The 27,611-nt window shown below is 41.2% G+C and overlaps 1 protein-coding gene across 3 annotated transcripts; it reads left to right on the top strand.

The window, feature by feature from the left end:
• Window positions 1-1,075: 1,075 nt before the first annotated feature.
• LOC105218155 (protein lava lamp) lies at window positions 1,076-27,611 on the top strand. Of its 3 annotated transcripts, none has more exons than XM_011193570.3 (10): window positions 13,800-13,965; window positions 14,234-14,510; window positions 14,576-15,889; window positions 15,946-18,148; window positions 18,212-21,132; window positions 22,177-24,304; window positions 24,492-26,498; window positions 26,561-26,675; window positions 26,760-26,908; window positions 26,984-27,611. In XM_011193570.3, exons 2-10 carry the CDS (start codon window positions 14,439-14,441, stop codon window positions 27,067-27,069), a joined length of 10,995 nt encoding a protein of 3,664 aa, XP_011191872.2. In that variant the 5' UTR covers window positions 13,800-13,965; window positions 14,234-14,438; the 3' UTR covers window positions 27,070-27,611. The 3 variants fall into 3 exon arrangements, 2 of the variants coding, with proteins under 2 accessions (XP_011191872.2, XP_054086864.1); XM_054230889.1 differs by having other exon boundaries at window positions 13,805-13,965; window positions 14,260-14,510; XR_008471234.1 differs by lacking the exons at window positions 14,576-15,889; window positions 15,946-18,148; window positions 18,212-21,132; ... (3 more) ...; window positions 26,760-26,908; window positions 26,984-27,611 and adding exons at window positions 1,076-1,382; window positions 9,640-9,991; window positions 10,078-10,313; window positions 10,377-11,126; window positions 11,195-11,380 and having other exon boundaries at window positions 11,451-13,965.

Raw genomic sequence — 27,611 nt, 5'->3', positions numbered from 1 at the left:
CCAAACTGCCAGAAGGAGGGATACGTGGCGCGCCGTTTTGGACTCGGCTATAACCGCGTAAGCGGTGTCTACGCCAGTCAAGAAGAAAAAGAACTTTCATAGCTCGAGAATTGGCAATAGAAGACAAATTTTATACAAATTACCTCTCGTAACTCGGAAGTCTTTCTATGTCGAAGTTTTTTGTAGATAATGGTGATTCGAGTTAAATAGTTTTAATAACAAAAATATCAGGGTTCATAAGATAATCAGTAGATTGCTTACTATATAGGCATTGTTCACAAAGGTCGCTTTTATTAGAAAAGAAAAGAGAAGATCCTAGGGATGCGTAAAACATTTTAGTCCGTGTTGTTCATCCATTTTCCATTTAAAAAAGTAATCATAACTACAACCGAATTTTGATTGTTTGAATAACTTTTATATCCAATTTAAAACGATTTTTTTTTTTTGAAAACTTTTTTTACATATTTTATAACAAGGTAAACCTTTCCCAGATAATTAAATAGGTTTGACTTTAGACCTGAAATATCAGCTGCGTTCTTGTTACTCAACACGCTTCTGAAAAGACCAGATCAGAGCGCATCGATACTAAAATACACCAAGCATTAAATATGTCGCTCCTATAATCGCGTTTAAGGTTCAACTACATTTTTGTCTAGTGTAGCGGAGCAAGATGCAAAACGCTATAACTTCGCTTCGACCGCTTAAATCTCTATACACATTTGAGAAAACATTTTTAAGATGAAAGAATAAAAAAATTTCGATTTTTTAACGACTTCAACATATATAACGGCTTAAGATAGAGTAATGGGCCAGACTTTGAAATAAGGTCATTTTTTTGATACATAAAAACCTAAAATACAAACACTTCAAGTATTTTGTACCGAAATTATAACACTGCTATCAAATTAGGTACAATGCTGCGCAATATAACAACACTAAGAGAGTGAAACTCCCACTGCGTTTGCCGGTGAGAGTCAACCACATGTGTTTACCGATAGCAAAAAACAAACCACATGCCAAGCACAATATGAGAGCACACAAGTCACATCCACAGCCGGTGATTTGGACCGAGTCAGTTGGTTTTTTGCAGTGTTTCTTAACGGACGTGCCATAGCAAAGTGTCGTGAGTGCGGTCGAGCAGCAATAAAATCGCCGAAAATTCGTATCGGCAAAAAAGAAGGCGTGACTATACACATATACATATATATAGATAGATAGTTATATGTGTGACGTGAAGATAGCAAGTTCATCAATTAAAGATTGTCTATTGATATAAAAAATTTGGAGTTAAAAAAATTAAAATTTTACAAAAATATTTCACAATTTTCGACAGTGCCCGGTGATAATTATACACATACAGAGATACAAACATACAGAAATATGTAAGTATAAGTCAAGCAGTAACGTTGATATTGTAGTTGAGAAATGTGTTATGCTGACAATGTCTAGTCGCCTAGTGGGTACATAAAGAAAGTTCCTTAGGCTATTTATACACACACACACAGGCGTCGAGTAGATTTGCATGTGAGTACTTAAAAAACACACAGCGCCACTTGCGTATATATTTTGTGCGAAATTCGGAGCAGAAAGTGAGAAAATAAAATTAAAAAAAAACATAAAAAATAATAGAAATAAAAAAAAGCAAAAACAAAAAACTTTAGTGTACAACCACAGCAATAACAAAAGTGACAGGACGGCGTACGACGTCAGCAAAATCTTCAATGCGCACTAATTGTAGAACAAAAAATCTTAGAAAGATACAAAAACAAAAACAAACAAAATAGAAATCAACTTGAAGATAAATTTGCAAAGTGAAGACATAAAAGAGTGAAGTGAGAAAAATACAACAAAAAAAATTTTGTTAGTGTCAGTCAGCTGTTTTGTATGACCTTAACTCTTTTGAGTAGCCTAAAGTATTTCACCAGGTTATTAGGTTTTTCCAAGTGTTTGTTTGTTGTTGTTGTAAAGTCAAAAAATTTTTTGAGTGTTTGACAAGAAATGTTGATGCTCGATGACAATTGAAATAGTTTATCAGCACATTAACGCTTAATTTGCTCGTGACTCACTAGATATCTTGTGCTATATAACGGGTGATTTTTTTGAGGTTAGGATTTTCATGCATTAGTATTTGACAGATCACGTGGGATTTCAGACATGGTGTCAAAGAGAAAGATGCTCAGTATGCTTTGACATTTCATCATGAATAGACTTACTAACGAGCAACGCTTGCAAATCATTGAATTTTATTACCAAAATCAGTGTTCGGTTCGAAATGTGAAAATCCGCTTTTTTATCGACAAATTTTGTTCAGCGATGAGGCTCATTTCTGGTTGAATGGCTACGTAAATAAGCAAAATTGCCGCATTTGGGGTGAAGAGCAACCAGAAGCCGTTCAAGAACTGCCCATGCATCCCGAAAAATGCACTGTTTGGTGTGGTTTGTACGCTGGTGGAATCATTGGACCGTATTTTTTCAAAGATGCTGTTGGACGCAACGTTACGGTGAATGGCGATCGCTATCGTTCGATGCTAACAAACTTTTTGTTGCCAAAAATGGAAGAACTGAACTTGGTTGACATGTGGTTTCAACAAGATGGCGCTACATGCCACACAGCTCGCGATTCTATGGCCATTTTGAGGGAAAACTTCGGAGAACAATTCATCTCAAGAAATGGACCCGTAAGTTGGCCACCAAGATCATGCGATTTAACGCCTTTAGACTATTTTTTGTGGGGCTACGTCAAGTCTAAAGTCTACAGAAATAAGCCAGCAACTATTCCAGCTTTGGAAGACAACATTTCCGAAGAAATTCGGGCTATTCCGGCCGAAATGCTCGAAAAAGTTGCCCAAAATTGGACTTTCCGAATGGACCACCTAAGACGCAGCCGCGGTCAACATTTAAATGAAATTATCTTCAAAAAGTAAATGTCATGAACCAATCTAACGTTTCAAATAAAGAACCGATGAGATTTTGCAAATTTTATGCGTTTTTTTTTTTAAAAAAGTTATCAAGCTCTTAAAAAATCACCCTTTACTTGTGTATGTATTTATTTAGTTTTTTTTTTGTCACCCATAAACTTGCCACCCGAAAAGTGTTTAAATAGTAATAAATGTCGTAAAAGTTGCATTTTAATAGCTTGATGGCATCATTCTAACAATGTCTCTTATTGTGTCTGAATGTGGGGGTGTGTGTGTCTTAGAGCCATGTGTGTCGGCGATCGTATTTCCACAACACGTGTATTCACATGGCAACACAAACGCACACACGCGCTTGCGGCTTTTGCGGCATAATGCCCGGCATACACTATGCAAATGAGTTGTGCAAGCAGAGGTTTGAGTAATTCAATGGATAAATCAGTAATAATGTGAAAAAAGTGAATGACCACTAGAATCATTATACTCTCGCAAAATGTTACGCAGAGTATAATAGTATAATGGTTGTTTGTAAATCATAAAACTAAACGAGTTCTGTCTGTCGCGTTTTACTTGAGTAAAAATTGAGATATCTTGATTAAACTTGGTGCATATGTTCCATAAAAATCACTCGAGGACGACTGCAACGCTCGCAATATGGCGATTAACGGAAAGTCTATAAATAGCTAGGTATAACTAAGCCATGTATAATTTTATGTAAGTAAAATTTGGTACAAAGGATTACACTAGGAAGGGGCATATTTGGATGTATTTTTTTTGGGAATGTGGGTATTGCGGCTATATCAGTTAGCACATATGTGAGATATCTCAGTAAATGAAGTGAATGTAAAATCTTTTATTTATATACAGTAAAAGCGCTTTATTCGCGGGGTATATGTTCCATAAATATGCCGCGAATACAGAAACCGTGAATACAGGATGGTAATTTATATGGGATTATAGGGGATATGTTCATAGGTGACAAAAAAAAACAAATAGGTATTTAAAAAATTATTTAATTGAAGTTTTTGAACATTTTAACTAATTATCTTAAGGCTTAGGCAATGGTTTGAAGAATTTTGTAATTTTTTCTTGCTTAACAGTTTTCAAAAGCTCCTTCAATTCAGACTGATTCACAGCAGTCCCATTAGCAATTTGTCTCTTAAAAATTATACTTCGTTCCATAGACGGATCAATGTTCATAAAGAAATGGCAGAGCTCATTTGCCATTCTTAAACCTTCACTAAGATTTTTCAAATTGAATGCCACGTTTCCAGTGCTTGTTGAAGCCTCTTCTTCAATAGGTTGTGTTCAGTTCCATGTGAGCCCCTTCCAAAAGTTCAAAAATATTGCGAAAATATTGGAATATTTAACATTTTCTTGTAATAAGATCTATTTTACTTTTTTATTAGTCCATTTGACAAGAATATTGGGTTGGATATCTATTGGAATAATTTTATTATTATGTATGTGCTTATTAGATCCGCGAATAAAAAATTTGTAGTCGCGAATATAGAAATTGGGTCTAATTTTTTTAATCCGCGAATAGTGAAAACGCGAATAAAGGAACTTTTACTGTAATGTATAGCTTGGTGGCAAAAAATAAATAGTTGAAATCGGAAATTTAGCCGAATATATTTGCCAAATTGTGTGTAATAAATAAAAAAATAAATAAATAAATTGCGAGAGTATATAATGTTTGGTTATGCCCGAACTAAGCCCTTCCGTATGCGTTTCAAATATTATATAATAAAAAAGTAAAAAGTCCCGGGTCCATGTCTTTGTAAATGCTATCTCCAAAATCCCTAAAATTTCATCAAGGTTGAGTAGTTCTCGAGAAATCTTGACAACCGACTTTGAAAACACAATTTTGAGAAAATAAGGTTTAAAGGATTGAGTGACAATACCAGCTACCATGGAGCGCACAACTACTTCAGACTGTATCTCCAAAACTATTAAGCTATTGAAAATATAGGAGCCAATATTCTAAAGATGTATAATTTAATAAGATATAAAAATCGATTACTTGAAGACGTGAATACTATTTAACACCATAATTCAAATTGGAGAATAATTCTGTCGAATTGGCTTAACCTACCGGGTCCTTAGTTTTTCTTTCAATAATTTGAAGATATATGCAAGAAGATCTGAGCAAGTGTAATATAGTCTATAATAAAATAAATATTCGGAGTATTCTAACTAACTGTTATACACACGTCATAGTTGACAATCTAAATTCAGAAATTGTTGAAAACTTTGACTTTCTTGGAAGACCTCGTGTAAAGGGATGGAGTTATCCTTAAAAACAAAAAAATATATAAAACGCAGTCGCTGGGAGCGAGAAAAATATTCTTCATACTCTATCACTATCGACGTATTTGATGTGGTTCAATGAAAGTTTGGATGAGTCGATTCAAGATATAGATTTACCTGAGTTACATCCCCGAAGTAGTATAATGCTAAGCTAAAGGCAATAATCTCTCCAAAGTAAACTGATGAGTATTCTAGAAGTGTGTATTTGGTCTGGAAACACTTTTTCTCTTGAAGTACTAGTCGGTCTAGTGACGTGATAAGTTATCAAGTCTTCTATGATTAAGAAGATCGGTTCTAGCGGTTATAGCTTTACTATCAGTAGACTTAAGTTTATAATTTTTTAGTGTGTATCTTAAAAGGATATCGTTGCTATTAGTGAACGGCTTCCACAACTCTACAAAGTTCTCTATAGACTCCATATTCGCGTGGAAAATTCAACTTGTTTTGAGGATAATGATAGATCATAATTTATGTATAGATCTTTTCGTGATATAATAATAAGGAAGAAGAAAATTATGTCTGACTTATTTATTCAAAGTACTAAAAAGTTGCAAGGACGATTTTCTACATTAACATTTTGCTTCAATCGACAACTCCTAATGAAGTTATTTCACTGTCTTTGGGAGAGCTAAATCCTTAGAATCAACTTCATTTTTCTCCAACATTATCGAATTGGCCTAAGGGCCCTATGCTTTTTACGGGAATACTAGGAACAAATATATAATATATGAACATCCCGATCTGTTTTCGTGTAATAAAATAAAAACTATCTATATTATTGTGTATCGTCGTTACCTCAACACGTCTTTTTTAATTGCGCTGGAGGAAAATAATTAACAATTTTTGTTACACAAGTGTCAGTGGGTACATAAACGTGAATTATCACTTATCAGCATTACACCGTTACGTCGTTTGTAAATACAAATATACAGTTATGACTAAGTAAATAATTATTTTGATTTGAAAATGCACGGGATTAAAGCGTGCGTCTAATCTGACTAATAAGATTTGAACTTAGATTAGAGAATAATATTTAATTAGCAATACACTAGATGAGGAATTCTATATACTAGTTGATGAAAAGGCTGTGTGAGAGTAGTTAGTTGGCGCTTTCTGAAAATCTTTAGTGTGTCGGAAAAATCCAGATTTTGCAACCGTGTGAAAGGTCACATAACCTAAACCGATAAGATTTTTAAATGCCTCACGGTACTTTCCCATACACTGGTATAACATTTTATACATTCTTATTTGCGATCTGAATTGCGACACTGATAAGGCAAACTGTTGACAAGTGCCTGTTTTTAGCCTCCTTTCCTTTTGAATTTTTTATGATAAATGCTATATTTAGTTTATTCTTTTATTTTTTCTTTCAACTAATTAACATATTTCCAGTAAGCAGAAGTTATGAATGGCAAAGTTTATCTGTACGTGCAATCCGCAAATCAGCAATTCCTTCGCTATAATTAGAATACGAAATATTGTAAATAGAATTAGATTTAGATTTAGAAGAGGAAGTGCGAGCGTACTAGTAGACAATATGAAATCTATACAAAAGGAGGTTGCTTATTTAGAGCTCTTCTCGGAGGACAAATGTACGCAAAGTGACTGTGGTGAGATTGATCTTATAAACATTATGAGGGGTTTAAATAATTCCTCACATATGTATGAATCTGTAACTCAGGCATTGCATTAAACTTTAGCCCAAATAATTAAAAACAAAATTTTGCCAATGTCATAACAAATAGTATATAATAGTATAACTAATAACGGCTTATTATAGTTAATGTTATTTAGTATAAATGCTTCAATTATAATTGCATACTTAAGCGTATCGAAATGGCAGAACCACTTAAATATTTTTTCATAGCTTTGTTTGTACCGCATTCAACAAAAACGAAGAAAATTTTTAATTTACACGTTCCACCAATTTGAGCAGTTGCTCTCATTTGTTCTCTATTAAACGTTGGTAGTGGCAAAATGTTACCTTGACTTATTAGACTATTTTGAGTAAATTGATATGTGAATAACTCCAAAGTGTACAACTAAAATATATACATATATTAGGTTGTCAAATATCGCCATTCCGCTTTCTTGTCTTTTGAATTTCGCGGCTTTGTATAAAGCGCTACAGAGATCGTGTCTGGCAATACTATATATCTTTCATCGACGCTATGCATGATTAGTTTAACTAGAGAAACGTTCCTTGAGATTAATGGCTGTGACGACGAATACAAATCATAGAAAACATCGAGTTAGACCGGCATCTATTGACATCACCCAGGAGATGTCAGTTAGTCACTAAACCATTTTAAACCATCTGCAGAAGGCTGGATACACAAAAAAGCTTGGATGTTTGGGTGCCGCATGATTTGACGCAAAAAACCTTCTGGACCGAATTGGCGCCTGTGATATGCTGCTGAAACGGAACGAATTCGACCCATTTTTGAAACGGATGGTGACAGGCGACGAAAAATCGATCGCATACGACAATATCAAGCGAAAACGGTCGTGGTCGAAGGCCGGTGAATCGTCCCAAACAGTGACCAAGCCGGGATTGACGGCCAGGAAGGTTTTGCTGTGTGTTTGGTGGGATTGGAAGAAAATCATCCACTATGAACTGCTCCTATATGGCCAGACGCTTAATTCTACCATCTACTGCGAACAACTGGACCGCTTGAAGTAGGTGATCGATCAGAAGCGTCCAGAATTGGCCAACAGGAAGGGTGTAGTGTTCCACCAAGACAACGCCAGACCACACACTACGTTGATGACTCGTCAGAAGCTACGGGAGCTCGGATGAGAGGTTTTATCGCATCCACCATATAGCATGGCGAACGTCCTTAGTGGTGTAAAGTTGAACTCAAAAGAGGCTAATGAAAAGTGACTGTCCGTGTTCTTCGCAAATAAGGAAGGGGTCGTCTATGAGGTATTATAACATTGCCGTATAAATGGAAACAGATTATCGAACGAAATAGCGTTTATTTGAACTAAATTCGATCACTGTAACACTAATATATTTATATTTCGATAGTACATCGACAAATCTAGTTAATGAACGAAGGAAAAAATAAAATATTGAAATTTGAATTTTTGACAGAATTTAAATAAAAAATCTCATATTTTTGGTCAAATATAATAAATATGAAAAAAACCCTCCTCTAGAAAATGTTATTCTAAAGATATGTGCAAAATTTGAACAAAATCGCTTCATAACTTTTTTAGATATCGTGTCCACCGGCTTGAAAAATTTAGTTTGGAGATAAACGCGTTTAAAGTTTTTATTTGAAACTGACGCGGCCTGATGGGTGGTATACATATTGCACTATTTATTAAGACAAAATATTTTTTTTTCAAAATTTTAAATTTTGAAACCGACCTAACCTCTAAACAACCATATACTGACAGTTTATCAACGTCTGGTTGGTAAATATCTGTCGCTCAAAATCCGATTAGAATTATTGGAGGATTAATTATAATTAACATTTGACAGCTGACAAGAGTGAAATAAGACAAAAATGTAATAAAAACAGACCAATTGGACTGCTTTCGACAATATCTACGTTAAAAATAAGAACAATTTTGTGAGAACTTGAACAAATTTCAATAAAAACTAACGATTTTAAGAGTATCAATAATAAATAAAATAATTTAATCAAAAATCTTAGTTCCAGCATGAAAAAATTCGCCAGGTTCTAATGCATCTAAAAAGAGTTACTATGGTGTGATTTGATTTTCGAAGGCATTAAGGGGTAATATATGTTGAGGTGCGGGAAAGTTTTGATTGTCTGCAAACGAGGTGGACTTTTCTCAAAAACGCTACTTTTTCATCTGATGAAATGTATTGAAAAATTTATAACATTGATATGAAAATTTAATAACATTCTTATGAACGTATACTTTAAGATATAAGAATAAAAAAATTCGATTTTTTTACCGACTTCAACATATACAAATAACCCCTTAATAGTACACGGTTTCTGAAACTGACCACTTATCAACTTAAACGGGATCGGATTTATATACCTCCAATAACGACAATCCTAAACTGAAGGAAGAATATATGTACATATAAGGATAGAATAAGTTGATTAAATGGCTCAAGCATTTCCATAGGAACAAGTTGCAGGAAGTACAGAATTATACACACTAAACACTAATCCTCTCAGCTCGTAGTCTTGTATAAATAAGTGGTTCTACGCCACCAAATCATTGCACTTTCAAAAAACCTTACCCAATGGCGGCAAATAATTTAGTCATAATAACGAAATCAAAAATCAAGACACCCACCCTAATGTACATGCTTCAAGCAGTCACCCTCGTATGAAACGTCATCATGTAATACTGTTAATATGATTCGTTCGAAATTTTCCGTTTCAAAATAACAAAAAACAATAATATTTTACTTAAATTCCAGTGAAAGATACAGTAAATCATGTCCAACAATCCAACCGCAACAACGAATGGCAATGGCACATGCAATTGTGATGAGATCAGTACGCCTGCTCCACCAGTGACACAAACAAATGAACACTCCTCCACATGCACACTGCGCGGTGATGGACTCTTCATGAAGATGCGACTGAATTCAATCACATCGGTAGATAACCCAGACTCACCGCAAGCAGCACAAAATGGCAAAATGGAGACACCGCCGATAAAGCGCAACGTTAGCGATGGAAATCTGCTGCCGACTGAAGTGAAGGAGGCGCGTGTGCGTGTCATTTATACGGGTGGCACAATTGGTATGGTGCGCAATGAGAATAACGGTGAGTAACTAATGATATAGATAATATATATAATTTACAATAAGCAATAAAGGTTCCTAACGTCCCCTTTCTTCCTTAACTTCCAGTGCTGGCGCCCATACCCAATGCTTTGGTGAAAACATTACGTCGTTACCCTAACATACACGACGAAGTTTATGCACAGAAACGCTTTGGCTCGGCCGCTTCGATGGGTCCACTTGTGCTGCCCTTTGTGCAGGGTGAGAAGCGACGCATTGTCTATCAAGTGACCGAATATACGCCACTCTTGGACTCGAGCAATATGACTATGAACGATTGGGCGCGCATTGCCAAGGATATACATGTAAGTGCAACAAGCAAACATTTCCTTAATTAAATTATACTCAAAACTCATTTCGCTTTGCAGCAATCTTATGAATTCTTCGACGGTTTCGTTATACTACACGGCACCGATACACTCTCCTACACAGCTTCCGCGTTGTCTTTCATGCTGGAGAATCTTGGCAAAACTGTCATCATTACCGGCTCACAGATACCGATTTTTGAGACGCGCACCGACGGCAAGGACAACTTCACATCCGCCTTAATAATCGCCGGCAACTATGTTTTGCCGGAGGTGTGCGTCTTCTTCGGTCACAAACTGATGCGTGGCAATCGTACTGTGAAGGTGAGCTCCGATCGTTTGGAGGCGTTCGACACACCAAATGTTTCACCATTGGGCACGATCGGCATAAATGTGGAAATCGATTATCGTTTAATCTTCCGACCATGCACTGTTTCACGTTTTGCGGTGCAAACGAATTTGGATGAGAATGTCGGTATCTTGCGCATATTTCCGAGTATTTCGAGATCGTCCATACGTGCCTTCCTAGCGCCACCCATGAAAGGTGTGGTGCTGCAGTCTTTCGGCTCTGGTAATGTGCCCTCGAACCGTAAAGATTTTCTCGATGAACTAAAGATGGCCACGGAACGTGGTGTAATCATTATAAATTGTACACAATGCTCCAATGGTGGCGTAGCGGCGCTATACGATACGGGGAAGGTGCTATTCGATATTGGCATATTGCCGGGTTACGATATGACACCGGAAGCCGCGCTAACGAAACTCTCTTATGTGTTGGGCAAAACGGGTCTAACGTTGGAGCAAAGGAAAGATGTGAGTTGGGGATTTTATAATTGGCATTATTCGATTTTATTTATTTTTGCAATTTTTTTTCACTGCAGCTTATGCAAATCAATCTGCGTGGTGAACTGACCTCATCGGTTGGTGCCAAAATGGAAGAATTCGATTTGGTGGATGCGGTTGCACGCTCTATGCATTTATCTACACCCGAGGAGTTGGGTCAAATGTGTGCCACACTATTTCCGGCTATGATAAACTCAGCCGTGCAGGAGGGTGACATAAATAAGGTTGGTGTTTACACTCACATTTCATATTTTTTATTCCACACACTCATGCTTTACTCCTTCCCTTTGGCAGATCACCAACCTGAAAGCCTACGGTGCTGATCTTTCCTGCGTAAATCACGATCACCGCACTGCGCTGCATCTCGCTTGTAATCAAGGCAATATAGCGGTTGTAAATCACTTGCTTATGAACGGTGTATCGGTGCACATACGTGATCATTACGATCGCACACCGCTACTTGAAGCAATCGCAGGCGATCATCACGAAATCATACAAGTACTTATCAATTGTGGCGGTCATCTAACAGGTTCATCACGTGCAATTGGTGAACAGTTATGCGCTGCTGCAGCGCGTGGCTCACTGGTGCGTCTGAAGTCGTATCAATTGGCTTGTGCAGATCTGGCGCAACCCGATCCGTCGGGACGTACAGCACTACATTTGGCCGCCTTGCATGGCCACGCACATTTGGTGCGTTATCTCTTGGATATTGTGGATAATCCACGCGTAAAAGATATGCTAGATCTAACACCCTTGGATTATGCTCTCCGCGGTGGTCAACAAGAAATTATACAAATACTTGGTGGTCCAGAAAAATGAGTGAGAATATACGGAGAACATTAGTGGCCCAATGTATATTATTTATCTTAATTATGTATTTAATTTAAACAATATTAAATATTAAGAAATCATTTAATGAACTATATAGTTTGGACTATAACACGCTTTTTTGAAAATACCAATGATATTTTTATTATAAAAAAGTTTTGTTTGCAATAATATTCCACGACTGATTTGTGGCTGGGTTTGATTTGCATTTCATTTATAAAATCATCAAATATGTTATTCAATATCTAAGAAAATGTGTGAATTTTCATTTATTTAATTTTATAATTCTACTAATTAAAATTACACAAATTAAAAAAATCGTTAAGTGATATTTAGTTCGAATGTTGTCCTTTGATGTGCATATTATTTAACCAAATTATTGACAGTCTGATGTAAGGAATATGTATATAATTTGTCTATTGTACCTAAAAGCATTGTACTTTATAGTTGTACAATAAATTATTAAATGTGAACAACAACAGTGTGAAATGCTAAATTAAATGTTGTATATACATATACTAGAATATATCAATAAATATATATTTGACAAATGTTTGTAACTAAAACCACTTACCACATTATAAATCTTTATTTGCCACGATGCAATACATGCTCTGGAACATTTATATTTAATAGTCCAACGCGATTCGCTTTCCTCATGAGTTGCAAGACGGTCGGCTGCAAATTGCACACACCTAACCTCGAACTCATTTTTTATACAGTTTACACTTGCAAAAACACAATTCTGAATATACATTTTGGATCTTTATAGATATTTACATAAATTTCCAAAAAAAATTTTCTTCCCGACACCAAATTGCGAAGAGCTGCTTATAAGCTCATCTTGGTTGCCGGCGCTCCACTAAGTTTTTACCAACAACATACGCGAAACACTTATCGGCAATATTGAGTTATTTATAATGAATTATACTACTTTCGTACACATTAGTATATATTGCAATAATTATAACACTTGAACTACACTTTTACCGGAAAATGTCTGATTGCGTTTACTCCACGGAATTCTGACGCGGAACAGTCAATTTAAACAAGCGCCGGAACATTTATATTTAATAGTCAAACAAGATCGATTCCGGGACATTTATTTTTAATAGTCAAACGCGATTGTCTTTCCTCTGGAGTTGCAAATTGCATGCACCTAACCTCGAACTCATTTTTTATACAATTTACACCTTGGAAACTTATTACGCATTGCAAAGACACACTTTTGAGCTTGCAGTTTGGAACTATATAGATATTGGTATACATTTACAAAAGAAAACTTTCTTCCCGACATCACTTTGCGAAGAACTGTCCATAAGCACAACTTGGTTGCCGGCGCTCCACTTTTTTACCAATAACACACGCGCAGCTCTTATTGGCATTATGAAGTTAATTATAATGAACTATACTACTTCAGTACATATTATATATATTTCGATCTAATTATTTCACTTGCATTACACTTTTATTGGCAGAAGTCTGATTGCGTTTACTCCACGGAATTCTGACGCGGAACAGTCAATTTAAGCACGTACCGTTTCTGTGTTCTTCTGCAGATAACTCATATAACTTTTACTGATACATAAGCAACACTACTTCTGTTACCGGAAAACTATAAATTACAGCATTTAAAACCCGATATTTATGCAAAAAACCGGAAAACATTAAACGTACAGGAAACAATTCCACACATTTTCGCGCCCGTTAAAAATGTTCTGCTTCTTAAAAAATATTCACAGTTATCGGAAATACGAACCAAAACAAAAGAAAAGAGAAAAGAAAAGATTCCGATGAGACATGCATAGTTGGCAACGCTATAATTTTGACAGTGTAAAAATTCTGCTGACATGGAAGTTATTTTTGTTGTGTATCGTCCGAAATTTTGTCTTTTAAAATTGGTAAATTTGTCGAAATTATTAACAATATTAGCTTGTTAATATAAGAAAAACTTTGGAGTACAACTGGTGCATAAAACTAAGTAAATATTTGTAAGCTAAGTAGTGTTTAAGTGCGCACAAAGTCGAGCTGAAAAAATTCTGGTTAGCAAACACGTACACGTCATACACTGCTCGGGGAAAAGTAGCCCCAAAAAAATTCGGTGCTCCAACTTCATACATAATTGTTTGTTTGTTTGCTTGTTTGTGTTTAAAAATATTATCGTGATTTCATCTTTGTTTTTAGTCTTAAACCTCAGAGTAGTTGAAATTTAAACATATTTTTATGTTGTTCCACTTTTCTAATCACAGCTCAAATGTACAAAAATCGATTGAAGTGTGCTTTATCTACAAATACAACAAAAATAACTTAATATACGTGTATGAATAAACTAAAGAAACAAGTACAACAAAATAGTAGAAGTTAATATAAGCAGCAACTGTGTGATCAAGTACTGCAACGAAAAACATCGAGTTAAAAAGCGAATATTTGCCGTTGTAACGAAAATAGGAAAAAATGTCCAGCAATGATCCGAATGAGCAAGCCGCAAACATTAGCAATTTGCAGGAGAGTTTTTCTAAGCAACAGGTGATTACTAAAATAAGTTAATTTTCAATTTGTCCAATATAATGTGATAAATATCTGTATTACAGAAAAAGATTTCGGCACTCAAGGAGCTAGTGCGTAAATCAGAGGCAGCGCATGGCAAATCAACTTCCTCCACTCAAGCCAAAGTGAAAAATATAGCACAATGCCTTACGAACTTGAAAAATAAAGCGCGTTCTCGACAAAGTTTGCCCGCCTCCAATCCCACTACAGTGCAGGAAAATGTGTCCAGTTTTACGCCGAACGAAACGATTGAACCGGTTTCGGAACAATACCAACAGCAGCCAACACAAGCGCCTCCACAATTGACGCATTCATTTTCCTATGTTGAGCAAAATGTTAGCGCTCCGCCACAGTTCACGCAGACTTCAACGCCAAATTTTACACCACTCAAATCGCATAATCGCAGTGATTCCAGTAAATCACTGACTGGCAACACCATGCAAGGCAGTGAAAAGGTGCAGCTTTTGCGTCAGCAAATGGAACAGAATAAACTGCTGATGGCACAGCGTGCTTCAAGTAAGCAACATTTAGAGCAGCTTGTTTCACAATTGAAGGAGAAATTCGACACGACACAACAATGTTTGGAAGATACCAACGAATTGGGCAAATCAATGAGTGATCTCAGTGCATTGATGGTGCGCTCACCCTCGTCACGTGAGCGACACAAATCGGCCACGGATTTGTCGTCGCAACCGTTCTCTTTGGAACGAGAACGCATAAAGTTTCTTGAAAATCGCTGCCGCTTACTGGAGAAGCAATTGGAAAAGGAGCGTCAAGTGCACAGCAATCAAGACACAACGAATGCCAACGAATCAGCAAGTACAAAGCGACTTAAAGAACTGGAAAATAAAGTGGTTGAGTTGGAGAAGTCACTGGAGGAACGTCAAAGTGAGATCGAAAACAAAACTAGTGAGTCGCAACAGTTAGCTGAGGAATTGGAACGTACACGCTCGGATATTAGCGCCAAAGATGAGGAACTCTGTCTCATGCGACTGAAGCAGGGTGACACCAGCAACGATTTTAGCGAACTAGCCGATTTGGAGAATAACGATATTGAACGTCTCCGTAGCGAATTAGCCGATAAGCATGTGCGACTTAATGAACTGGAGGAGATCAATGATATGTTAGAGTCTAATAGGTGCGAATTAACATTGAAAAATAATCAATACGAAGAGCAAATACAACAACTGAAAGCGGAATTGGATACGGCAAATGAGAAAATAAAGACGGTTGAAGCAGACTTGAAGCGTAGCCAGGAAAAGTGTGTTTCTTTGGAGGAGGTGCTGGAGAAGTTACAGAACACCACCGAAGCAGTTGTTGTAGAAGCTGGTAAAGTGGATAATACAACTAGTGTGCAGGTAAAATCACTTGATTTACATGTATTTTCGAAGTTAAACTATTAATACCATTTTAGGTCTCCGAGGAAATGGCCAAACAAATACAAGAACTACGTGATGAATGCGAAAAACTGTTGGCGGAAAACAAGCAACTGAAGGAAACTATTAGCGCGCAAGAAAAGCTGGAAGTCTCCGATGTCAGCATTGCGGAGAAGATTGCGGCACTCGAAGCGACCATTGAGAGCCAACGTGAAGACCTTAAGGAACGGCAAGCCACAGTGAGCCGCCTGGAAGAGGAAGTGATGGAGAAAACCATCGAACTTAATGTGTTGAATGCCAACTTCAAGGTGCTCGAAGAAAAGCTCGAAGCTAGCAGTAAGAGCAAATCACTATTCTCTTCAAGCGCTGTCGAAGCTGGCGATAACCCAGCACTGGAAGCGGAAATACAACAATTGAAGCAAAAGCTCGATGAATCCAATAAAGCAATGATAAAACTGAAACTGAAATGCAAACAAACAGAAAAACAGGTTGAGAAACTGAAGAAAAGCTCGGATCTGCATGGTGAGAATGTGCGCTTGATCGCTTTGAACGAGGAGTTGCAACAGAAAATCACCGAGTTGGAGGATGAAAAGGGACAGTGGCAGCTAACGCAAGTGGAGACTGCCACCAAGCCAGCCAACACGGACACTGACGTAGAGGCGCAAGAAAAACTCAAAGCTGAATTTGAAGAAAAGCAGAAGACACAAGCGGAGACCATAAGATTGCTTGAAGAGCAAAAGTACGAGCAAGCGCAACGGCTGGAAGTGGCCGAGGAGAAATTGCGTGAATTGCAAGAGCAACTCGACAACAGAGAGGGTGAGGAGACTGCGCGTGTCAAGTCGGAAATGTCCGAAATACATTTGGAAGAGAAGGTAGAAGAGCAGGCACAGCAGTTGCAGGAACTTGAAGAACGTTTAGCAAAAACAAACAACGAAATAGAAGAACACAAACAGCGCGTTGCTGAATTACAGGAACAAAAGCAAACGGCTGACAAGAAACTGGAGAATTACATGGTTGAAAATATGGAACTCTTGGATAAAATTGAAAAACTCAGCAAGTCATCCTCCTCGGCCGAATCAATTGAAATTGTTGAACGGTTAACGCAGCAGGAGCGCGCCGAAATCGACGAATACAATAAGCAACTAGATGGCGCTGTTGTCAATTCAGTCAACGAACTAACCCAAACTGAGCTGGCACCCGAACTGAGCGATAGTCTGGTCAAATTGCGTGAAGAAAGCTCTGAATTGATGAATAAAATCGAATTATTCACAACCGAGCGCCGCGAAGTGCTCGAACGCATGGAACATCTGACAGCCGAAAATCACGAACTCATCGAGAAAGTCGAAGAACTAACACGTGAGAAGGAAGATATGGAGACAAACGTGCTGCTGGCGAATGACGCCAAAATCAAGCTAGAGGAACGCATCAAGGAGCTAAGTAAAGAGAAAGATCAGCTGGCCGTGCAAGTGGCCGAATTCAAAGTGCAAGGCAATCAGCTCTCACAAGAGCTCTCCTCGCTGCAAAAATCCTCGGAGGTTGTGGCGGCGCTCGACAGCAAAGATGACGCTGCGCTCATTGCGAAGTGCGAGAAGTGTCTGACGAATCTAAGTCACGAACTGGAGATCTACCGCAAGGCCAACGACAAGAACGCCAAATTTAATGCTTCCAAAAAGCTGGCGAAAGAAGCAAAGAATGCGCACACACAGCTCAGCGAGCTCTTGCAGAAGGTAAAAGAGGCCAGCACCGCCGTGGAAACAGTAACGGTGGTGGAGACGGTGGTCGCAGTGACGGCGCCCAACGGCAAAGCTTTGGCCGAATACGAACAGTTGACAACACAGAATCGGCTACTCAAGGAAAGAATCAAGGACCTCCAACAGGAGCTGCAAGAGGCGCGTGAGGTTGACGAAGACGTTACAGCGGCAACGACAACGCAGACAGCTGCAGTGCCAGCTTTGACTGAGGATCAAGCAACCATAGAGCAACGCGAGCAACAATTGGCGGAGCTCAAGCGGTACGAAGAGCAATGTGTGGAGTTGCAATCGACGGTGGAAAATCTACGCTTGCAGTTGGTCGAGGCGCGCACGGCGGGCGAAGAGCGTGGCGGCGAAATAACACAGCTGAATGAGGAATTGGAAGCGCTGAAGAAGAGCTCAAGTGAACTGGAAAGTCTACTGAACGACAAGAATTTGACACATGAACAAGAGCTGAAGGAGCTGACGCGTTTGAGGAAGGAGTTGGAAGGTAAATAGTGACACTCAACTGTAAGTCGCTGATATTGATTGAATTATCCTCTTTTTCTTGCAGGCAAATGCGATACTTATGAAGGCGAAATGAACATACTGCAGACCTTGGTGACGGAACAGAAGCAACAGCTGATAGAGGCCTACAAAGAGCACGAGCACGAAAACAACATGAAACTGCTTGAATTGCAAGAACGCGACGAGCAAATCCTGCAGCTGCGTGACGAAATCAAGGAGCTTAAGCATGCGCTTACCGCTGCAGGCGATCAGTTGTCCGAAGATTTGCGCAAAGAATGCGAAAAGTTGCGCGAAGCGTTGAAAATCAATAAGAACTTAGTGACCGAGCAGGTGAATGAGCTCTCGAATAAGCAGGAAACCATCGAAACGCTCAACCAGCAAATAATCGACTTGTACAAAACAATGGAGGAGAATGCCAATAACATCATAGATAAGGAAGATGAAATCGCGAGCTTGCAGGAGACTTTAGATGCCAATAGCAAAGAGCTTGAAGGCTTACGCAAGGATAATGAACAACAGAAGACGGTTGTGGATAAACTGTTGATTGAGCTGCACAGCCACCGCACCACCGTCGAGCAAGTGCCGCAACTCGAAAGTGAGGTGCGACGTTTGGAGGAAGAAACCAAAAAGCTAGACAGAAGCAACAAAGAGCTGGAGAAACGTAACAAAGATCAGCTCGAGAAGCTTAAGAAGTACGCTGCAAATCTGAAGAAACGCGCTGCACAATGCCAAGAGCTCGAGGCCAAGGTGAGTGAGTTGGAAAAAGGCAGTTTGGAGGCCATGCAAACCAAACAACAGAACGCCGGTAATGAAGAACAACTGACGGGCGAAATTAAGAAGCTAGAGAGTCAAATCGATGAACTGAAAACACAAATTGCAGCAAAAACAACTGAAGCAAATGCGACAACAGAGCTTAGTGAGCGCTTGAAAACTCAGCTGGAAGAAATGGAGCGCAGCTTAACGGAGAAGAATAACGAGATCGTACAGTTGCAAATAGCGTTGGTCGATGCGCAAGAGCAGGCCGGCGGTTGGGGCGACACAGCGCTTGATATGGCGCAGACGGATAATACCGAAAACGAGGCGCTAAAGAAACAGCTGGAAGAGAAGACACGAAAACTGCAAGAGGCTGAAGCGGAAATTTACAGCATGCAAGAGGAGCTGATACAGAAGCAGTCCGCAGGTTGGGGTGACACGGAACTTGATTTGGCGCAGACGGATAATGCAGAGAATGAAGAGCTGAAGAAACAGCTGGAAGAGAAGACACACAAACTGCAAGAGGCTGAAGCGGAAATCTACAGCATGCAAGAAGAGTTGATACAAGTGCGCGAAAGTGAGCGTGAAAAATTCTTCGCCATCAAAGACATACAAGAAGCGCTGCAGCATAAGAGTGAGCTGGTGGCAGAGCTGCAGAAGCAAATGCAGAGTCATACGCAAGCGGATGATATCACGCAAACGCTAGAGGATAAGGTGCACACCTTCGAAGCACGTCTGCAAACGTTGAGTGAAGAACTGAAAGCAAAATCCATTAAGTTTGAAAAATCGAAGGCAGTCATCAAGGAGCGCAACAATCAGATACAACGTCTGCAGGCGCAACTGAAAGATCTGCAAGACAAGTTAAGCGCGCGTCCTGAAGAAGAATACATTGAGCCACCGATAAGTATGAGTGCGGTGGCTGCCGCGCCAGCACAAGTGCCTAAAGACACCTACGATGAACTGCAAGCGGCCTATGAGAAGTTAAGTGAACGTTTCGCGGTAGAGCAAACGAACTTCCAGACAACTATTGGACGTCTGGAGACACTACACGATGGCATACAAGCCAAACTGCAGGAGAACATGTCCTACATTGAGACACTCGAGCAAGAGAATACCGCTTACAAAGAGAAGATTTGTCGTCTAGAGGAGGGCATCGCCACCTTCGAAGAGCGCCGCGCCTCGATGGAACGCCGCACGAATCTGTTGTGCGCGCAAATGCAGACACGCGAGACCGAGCACGAACAGGCGGAGGATGAGCTACTCTATCGCCTCAATATGCTATCCGAGCATGACGACGTCATCGCACAGCGACTGTTGCAGACGCAAGAGGAAAAGGATGACCTGTTGGATCGTATCGAACGTATGCAGGCCGAATGCAATGAGTTGAGCGATAACTACGCCAAAATGGAGAAGGAATATCAAGCATATCGCGCGCAAAACGAAGCACAGATCGAGACGGAGACTCAGCAGCTGCACGAACAACTCACAGGGGCGCGCGCCGAACTAGAACATTTGCGTAACTCGTACGATGCCAAACTGGCCGTGAAGACCACAGAACTGGATCAGTTGGAAAGCGAGTTGAGCGAACAACTTTCTCAACTTAATAGCGAGAAACGCTTGGTAGCAGAAGAGCTTGAGCGCGCGCAAGACGCCTTGCGAGAACACAACAACAACTATGACAAAATGGAAACCGAATATCGCACATATCGCGAACAAAGTGAGGCGAACATCGCAGCCGATACGCAACAGCTGCGCGAACAACTCAGCGCCGCACAAGCTGAATTGGAGCACTTGCGTGGCGTTTACGATGCCAAGCTGGCAGCCAAAACCACGGAACTCGATGAACTTGAGAGCGAGCTGAGCGAGCAACTATCGCAAATGAATAACGATAAGCGCGCCACCGCCGAAGCGCTTGAGCGTGCGCAGGATGAGTGCAATGCGCAAAAAGACGAAATCGTACGCTTGAAAGAGTCTTTGAACGCCTTGGAACAGGCCAAGCAGGAATTGGAGCGCGAGTCCACATGGCTGCGCATGCAAAATGAGGGCAGTCAACAAGATCAATACGAATTGCAGGAGTTGCGCATGCAGGCATTGCAGGATAAAACCGAAATCGATAATTTGCGCCACCAAATCGAAACGCTGGCGAACAATCACGAAGTGGAATTGCAGGCTTTGCGTACGCAAATCTCCGAATTGGACACGCTACGCATACAGGTGAGTGTTGACAGGATCGAGCACATAGTCGATTTTATGAGCCGGGAAGGCGTTTCCAAGAAGCCAAGTTAAACAGCCACTTAGATCTTCTGCGTTGTGCAGGTTTCAACGTTATATGTAAAGATAGCGAGCGAGATAGTGGTCGAGCCCTAAATTTCATACTGCACAACATCGTCTTATCGAAAATGACATCGACCGCAGGGACACTATGCTAGAATGTCGGGGTATAGCTGTCCGGTCAGACGTTGTCGAGCTCGAAACATTTAATATATACAATCACCCAGTTACATGTTGCCCAACAGGATATCACCCAAAGATTAAATACTTTGTGATGAAAACCGTTTGGGGCTTGACAACTTCAAAGCGGACCACGATCTTTGGCATTCTTGCTTGTCAAATGATCGTAGAGGGATGGAGCTCTTTCCTTTGCCCCTTATGATCTCTAGTTAACATCAATATTTCAACTGTCCGTCGCAAGCAAAATATATTATTTAAATTTCTCCAAGCAAAATCTTCCAGCGCTCAGAATTATCAAAAAGATCCTCAAATCTAATGTCTTCTGGATCCGTTTTTTCATACACCGACCTTTTACATAATTTAAAGAGAGGCCATCAAGCAAGAACTTCATTATATATCTCCCCCTAAGATGTACTTATTTTACTAATCGTTTCTTGTGGTCGAAAAAATTACAATGGTTTTCTATACATACTGTTATAATCATTCCGGTATTTGGATATCGGAACATAGTGTCGGAAGTGAGTTAGACGAAGCTTTTCAGGTTCATAATCCTTCTTCGCAAACGAATAAGTGTAAAAAAAGAAGTAAAGCGGAGAAATAGAAGGCCCTGACTCTAAACTATCTGCTCGCAGCTAAACTATAACTCGAAGGGTAGGACCTTAGAAGTTGTCAAATACTCAGAACCCCAAAACCGAGCAGCTACCATATAGTATTTAACTCAGAGCACAATTCTCGAATCATTACTCCAAACTTTCTCAATCATCTTATTCAAGTCAACTGCAACAATTTCAATTGAATTCCTTTCAGGTTGGCCAAAACCAAACGGACGACCAAGTATTCATCGAAACGGAAAACAAACGTTTGACCGATTTACTTGCCGAAAAGGAAGCTATCATCGAGAACTATCAGCGACAAAACTTGCAGCTACAAATGGCAGCAGCTGCCGCCGCACAACCACAAGCGGCGACGCAACAAGATCCACTCGCACTCGCCTTCGGCTTGCCACCACAGGGTCCACCAGCCACAAGCCACACAGCGCCACAAGGCGATGATAACGTGCGCCTGCAGCGTGAATTATTGGAGAAGACCGAACAGCTTGCGCGTCTTCAACACGAGCTAAATGCCATACAGTCTGAATTCCACAGCGCACGCGATGGTAATCAAGAACTACAACGCCAACTGGCAGCGAAGACACAAGAGGTTGAAAATCTACGTAGCTCCAACTACAACAACACACCAACGGCAGCTGCGGTCTTTGGGCAACAACCACAACAGGATGACATACCAGCGCCACTGTTCTTCAGTAGCGAGCAGGCGACACCATCACCATTCGATGAAATCGTGCAAGTGCGCACCGTTGAAGGTCTGGGTAGTAGCGCGCGCACCCACAATGTTGTGAACCCCGTAAACAGTGCAATAGAACAGCCCACAATTGAAGACCTCCAACGCAACGTATCCGATTTGGAAAAACATGCGCAAGAGCTCGAGAACAAGTTGGCCACGCGCAATCAACGCGAAGTGGAAATAGAAGAGCGCCTACGCGAGACACAACAAGCGCTCCGCGAATGCGAAAGACAGCTGCGAGAACGCGCCGACGAGCTGAATGCACTGCGCGCTGAGTTACAGCAATTGTTGGCGGAAAATGAGAGACTTAAAGTGGCCGACGCAGCCGCGCAACAAGAAGGTGAACAGTTAAGAGGCACTTTAACAGCCACGCAAACCGAATTGACGCAGCGTGACGAGCAGCTGAAACGCTTGGAAACACGTTTGCAGGAGACACAAGTGCACAGCGATAGTCAGGCGAGCGACTTGATGGGTCTGGGGCAATTGCAAAGCAACTTGGAACAATTACAGACAATGCTGCAGCAGCGCGATGACGAGTTGAATCAGCTGCGACGCGAGCTTGAAGACGAGAAGACACTCAAAGAACGCACATCAGCGCTTGAGAGTCAAATTATACCAGCCACGCTGGCCAATTTAGACATTGGTGGCGCGTCGAATGCAGTGCCCACATTGGATATGTTCTTCGGCGGTGCTGGCGCTACTGGTGCCAACGACTTTGAGACACTAGTCATACCGCCCGTGTCCAACGTGCCTGTGGTGGAAGAAATGATTGTGCCCGAAAAAGCCTATGTGTATCAACCGCAGGGCGAAAAAACTGCACCTAGCCAATCGAGTACTTTTGATTTTGCTAACCTTGGTGACAACGTATGGGGCGCACAGGAAGCAGGCAGACAGGGCGCGCCTAGCCAATCGGGTGCGGCTGCATTTGATTTTGACCTTGGTGACGACGTATGGGGCGCACAAGAAGCTGCTGCCGAAGAAGAGCACTTCTCCAAGACGGCAGCAGGCAGACTGGACGCGCCAGTATCACTGGTGCCGCGCGAGCAACAACTCGAAATACAATTAGCCGAACAGGCTGAACGCGTTGCCGAGCTTCAGCTGGCGGTCGAGCGTTGTGAGCAACAAAAGCAAGAGCTACAAGTCAAATCAGGCAAACTTATGAAGAAACTCAAGGAGTATAAGACCAAGTTCGATGAGCTACAGAGCAGCGTCGGAAAGAGCGCCAAATCAACAGATGCCTCTACATCGTTCTTTGATCTGGACGCCGCCATACAAGATGAGCTCAAGTCGCAGATTAAGCAATTGGAGAACACTTTGCAAGAGGAGCGCAAACAACACGAATTGCATGGAGTTGAGAAGGAGAAGTTGCTGAAACGCATCGATGTGCTGACGGCAGGCAGTGAGCGCATGGCCGAAATGAAGGAGCGTCAAGATATGGAAGTGCAAATGTACCAAGCGAGAATCAAAGAATTACAGGCGAAGGTGAATCAGTTAGAAGATTGGGGACCAGATGGGGAGGCTGGCAAGGAAGCGTCTTCAGAGGGACAACAACAGCAGCAAGAAGTGAAGCAGCAGCCTTCAACAAGTGTTGGTAAGTAGCTTTTAGTAAAAAAGTAAGGTTAAGTTCAAGAGAATATGTCCTCTTGAAACTTTTTTACCCATATAGCACATCTCCTTTAACCCCGACGAAATGGCCCTGTATAGGACCTTCGTTAGGTGGCTGGGGACTGCAACCTAAATACTATTTTAACTATTCCAAATCTCTTTCTCTACTATAGCCAACGTCCAAGTGCTTGCTCCACCGTCGACATGGGAGACCGAGAAACAGCAACTAAGCCAACGCATTGCCGAGCTAACAGCCGAGATAGCAGATATCAATGTTGACCGACAAGAACTCCAAGCGCTGTTAGAAGACGAAAAGGCGAATGTGCAACGCGCAGAGGAGGCACTGAAGCAACTACAACAACAACTAACCGCACGGGACAGCGAAACTGCAGCACATGAAAGCGCGGAGAAGACAAAGTACAATGAGCTCAAGGTGGAACACCATCAGCTGCAAGAGAAATATAATACGTTGCACGCGAATAACGAAGATCAAATCGGCGAATTGAATCGCCTGAAGACGCGCGAAGAGCAGCTAAATGTGGCCTTGCAGCAAGCTGAACAGAATTTGGAAACTTCCCAGGCCACTAGCGCGCAGGAGGAACAACTGAGAGTGGCGCTTTCGAAGGCCGAAAGTAACTTGGAACAAGCGAATGCTGGCTTGGAGCGGCTCGAAAGCGACTTGACGGCGGTGCAGTCACAATTACTGGAGCTACAGACAAAGAATGCCGAATTGTTGCAAGCAAATGAGGAACTGCAGAAGGCGAACGCGCTCACAGCGAACACACAACAAACTGAAACAGCACAGTTGGGCACGGAGAATCAACAACTACGCGCGCAAATTGAAGCTTTGGAACAGCGCGTGCAAGTCTTGCAACAGGAGCTGACGAAACAAGCGAGCGCCACAATTTCAAGCAGAAGCTTGAGCGTCAATGACGATGTGGACGAGCTCAATGCGCAATTGCAAGAGAAAGAATCGGAAATAATGCATTTGAAGCAGCGCATAGAGGATTTGATGCGCGAAGACCAAACCGAAAAGCTGGTGTTGGAAATACTAACCAAGAATCAAGAGATACATTTGCTGAAGATGCAAGTGAAAAACCTGGAGGACGACAAGCAAGAGCTAGAGCACAATCTCGCTGTGCAAATTACCAGCGAAATGCAGGCGCAGAAGAGCGACACAGACGGCGAAAGTGCGCAACTGCGTGAGCGCACCCAGCAGCTGGAGCACCAACTGCAAGCGCTGCAAAGCGAAAAGCACGACATGGAAGAGGAGCTGAAGGTGCTCAACAATCATGTGATGAGCAGTCTCGAGAACGAAGACAAGCTGAAGGCAGCAGCGCTGCAACTCGACACGCAAAGCATTGAAATCGCTGAACTGCGACGCACCATCGAGGTGCTCAAAGCGAACAGCAATGCGACCGCCGCACCCGCAGCGACCACACCCGCAGATTACGCCGCTTTGAATGCGCAATGGGAGGCGATTGTCGAACAGAAATGCGGCGAAATTGCCAAAATGTGGCGTGAACATTTGGAGCAACGCGAAGCGGAATTCAAAATGACAGAGGCGCGTCTACGCGACGAAATCGCCGCTGCCGCACAACGCCAGGCACAGTCACGCGAACAGGGCACCCAACCGGGCAACTCTGCTGAAACCACTGCCACGTCAACGCCCGCCTCCGTATCGACCAGCCAGTCGGGCACATCCTCAGGCGCGGCATCCAAAGATGGCACACCGCTACGTCATCGCATCATCAACGAAGAGCACGAGGCAGATGCGGACGCGATCATCGAGAAGATGCAAGCGGCGCTCGAGAGTCAAGAGATGGAGATCGTCACGCTGAAGGAGCAATTGGCCATACGTTCGGCGGAATATGCGCGTCTCGCGGCACAATACGATCCCTTCAAACTGCAAAATACCTCGTCGCATAGCGGCATCAGTGGTGGCATGCCGGCCGAACCGCGCCGCAACACGAACTCGCCGAGCGGCAACGATGCGACGCTTGTGCCGAAATCAGAATTAGACTTTGCGCTCTATATGTTGCATCAGCGTGATATGCGTTGTGAAGAGATGACACTGGAGCTGGTGTCGCTGTTGGAGGAGCGTGACACGCTGCAGCTGAAACTATCAAATACGCTGCGTCAAGTGGAGGCCATCAAAACGGCGACGAATTATGTCGAGCGTGAGTTGCTGTTGTTGTTATTTATGTGTTGAATGAGTACTAATTCTTTTTTTTTCATTTAGCTCCCAGCGCGCCTGTCGATAGCGCAGCGCTTGCGTCACCAACTGCCGCCGCGTACAATCAAATACCGCGCGCCACTGCTGCCGCCGGTGACTCGGCCGCTGAATTGAGCCAAAAGTAAGCGGCTTAACAAGCCACACTAAACACGAGTCAAAACATAATTGTTAATGTTTCCCTTTCATTTCTCTTAATCGCATTTAGATTGTCTCAATTGCAAACTGTCAATCATTCCAAGGACAAGGTGATTAAAGAGGAACGCGATCAGCGCATACGACAAATGGAAAAGATACAACAGGATGTGGCCAAAATGCCGCCAGCCGCTGTTTCCGAGTTGGTCGGCACTGATGCAGGTAATTAATTGCAAGCGAATGCCAAAACGCCCACGAGTGTTAATTCAATATTTTATCTTTTTTCTCTTCAAGCAGCGCAAAGCGGCCAATCACCGTCATCTGTGCTGTTGAACTGGTTGTGGGGTAATAAGCCCGATGCTGGCGGTGCGGCGCCACATTAAAGCAATAGAATATACAATTATAGATATTAACAACAACAACAAAAACCGTTCGTGACAATATACGAATTTCAGCGTAAGCGCATACCGAACACTGCTTCAAAGACCGTTGTGTAATCCTCACTCAGGCTGTATTGCGTACATCAGGTGTTCACATCACTAAGCGCCGTATATCAGTTGTTATTATCTCCTCCAATGTTATTCCACGATAAATACGATAAAACTAAGTTTTATAAATGTACCTTATTCTACGTTCGATTTAATTCTTAATTAACAAAACTGCAAAAATTTTATGTAAATAATGCTGCAGCTGAATATATCAAAACAAGACAAAAAAAAACAAAAAAAGTTATCGGGTTTATTTAATAATTGCGTAATTGAAAGTATCTGAAATTAACTCTGTCATTCTGTAGCCTAAAATGTATGCATATGTAGTTGTAAAGAGAAAAAACATTAATTAAAAAGAAACTCTATTTAGAAAATTATTGGAATTATTATATGATGAATGATAGTGAAGAAATACAGAAATATAAATTGTAACCATA

Source organism: Zeugodacus cucurbitae, chromosome 5 (genome assembly GCF_028554725.1).
Source record: "Zeugodacus cucurbitae isolate PBARC_wt_2022May chromosome 5, idZeuCucr1.2, whole genome shotgun sequence".
In the NCBI taxonomy this organism is placed as follows: Eukaryota; Metazoa; Arthropoda; class Insecta; order Diptera; family Tephritidae; genus Zeugodacus; species Zeugodacus cucurbitae.
The sequence above is the reverse complement of the archived record's forward strand: the minus strand, read 5'-3'. Positions and strand labels throughout refer to the sequence as shown.

Excerpts from the sequence above, each read along its gene's own strand:
- LOC105218155 (XM_011193570.3), top strand. The coding sequence starts at position 14,439 with ATGTCCAGCAATGATCCGAATGAGCAAGCCGCAAACATTAGCAATTTG. Across the intron at positions 14,511-14,575 it reads AGAGTTTTTCTAAGCAACAG|AAAAAGATTTCGGCACTCAA; the intron begins GTGATTACTAAA and ends TCTGTATTACAG. Across the intron at positions 26,676-26,759 it reads GCCGCTGAATTGAGCCAAAA|ATTGTCTCAATTGCAAACTG; the intron begins GTAAGCGGCTTA and ends AATCGCATTTAG.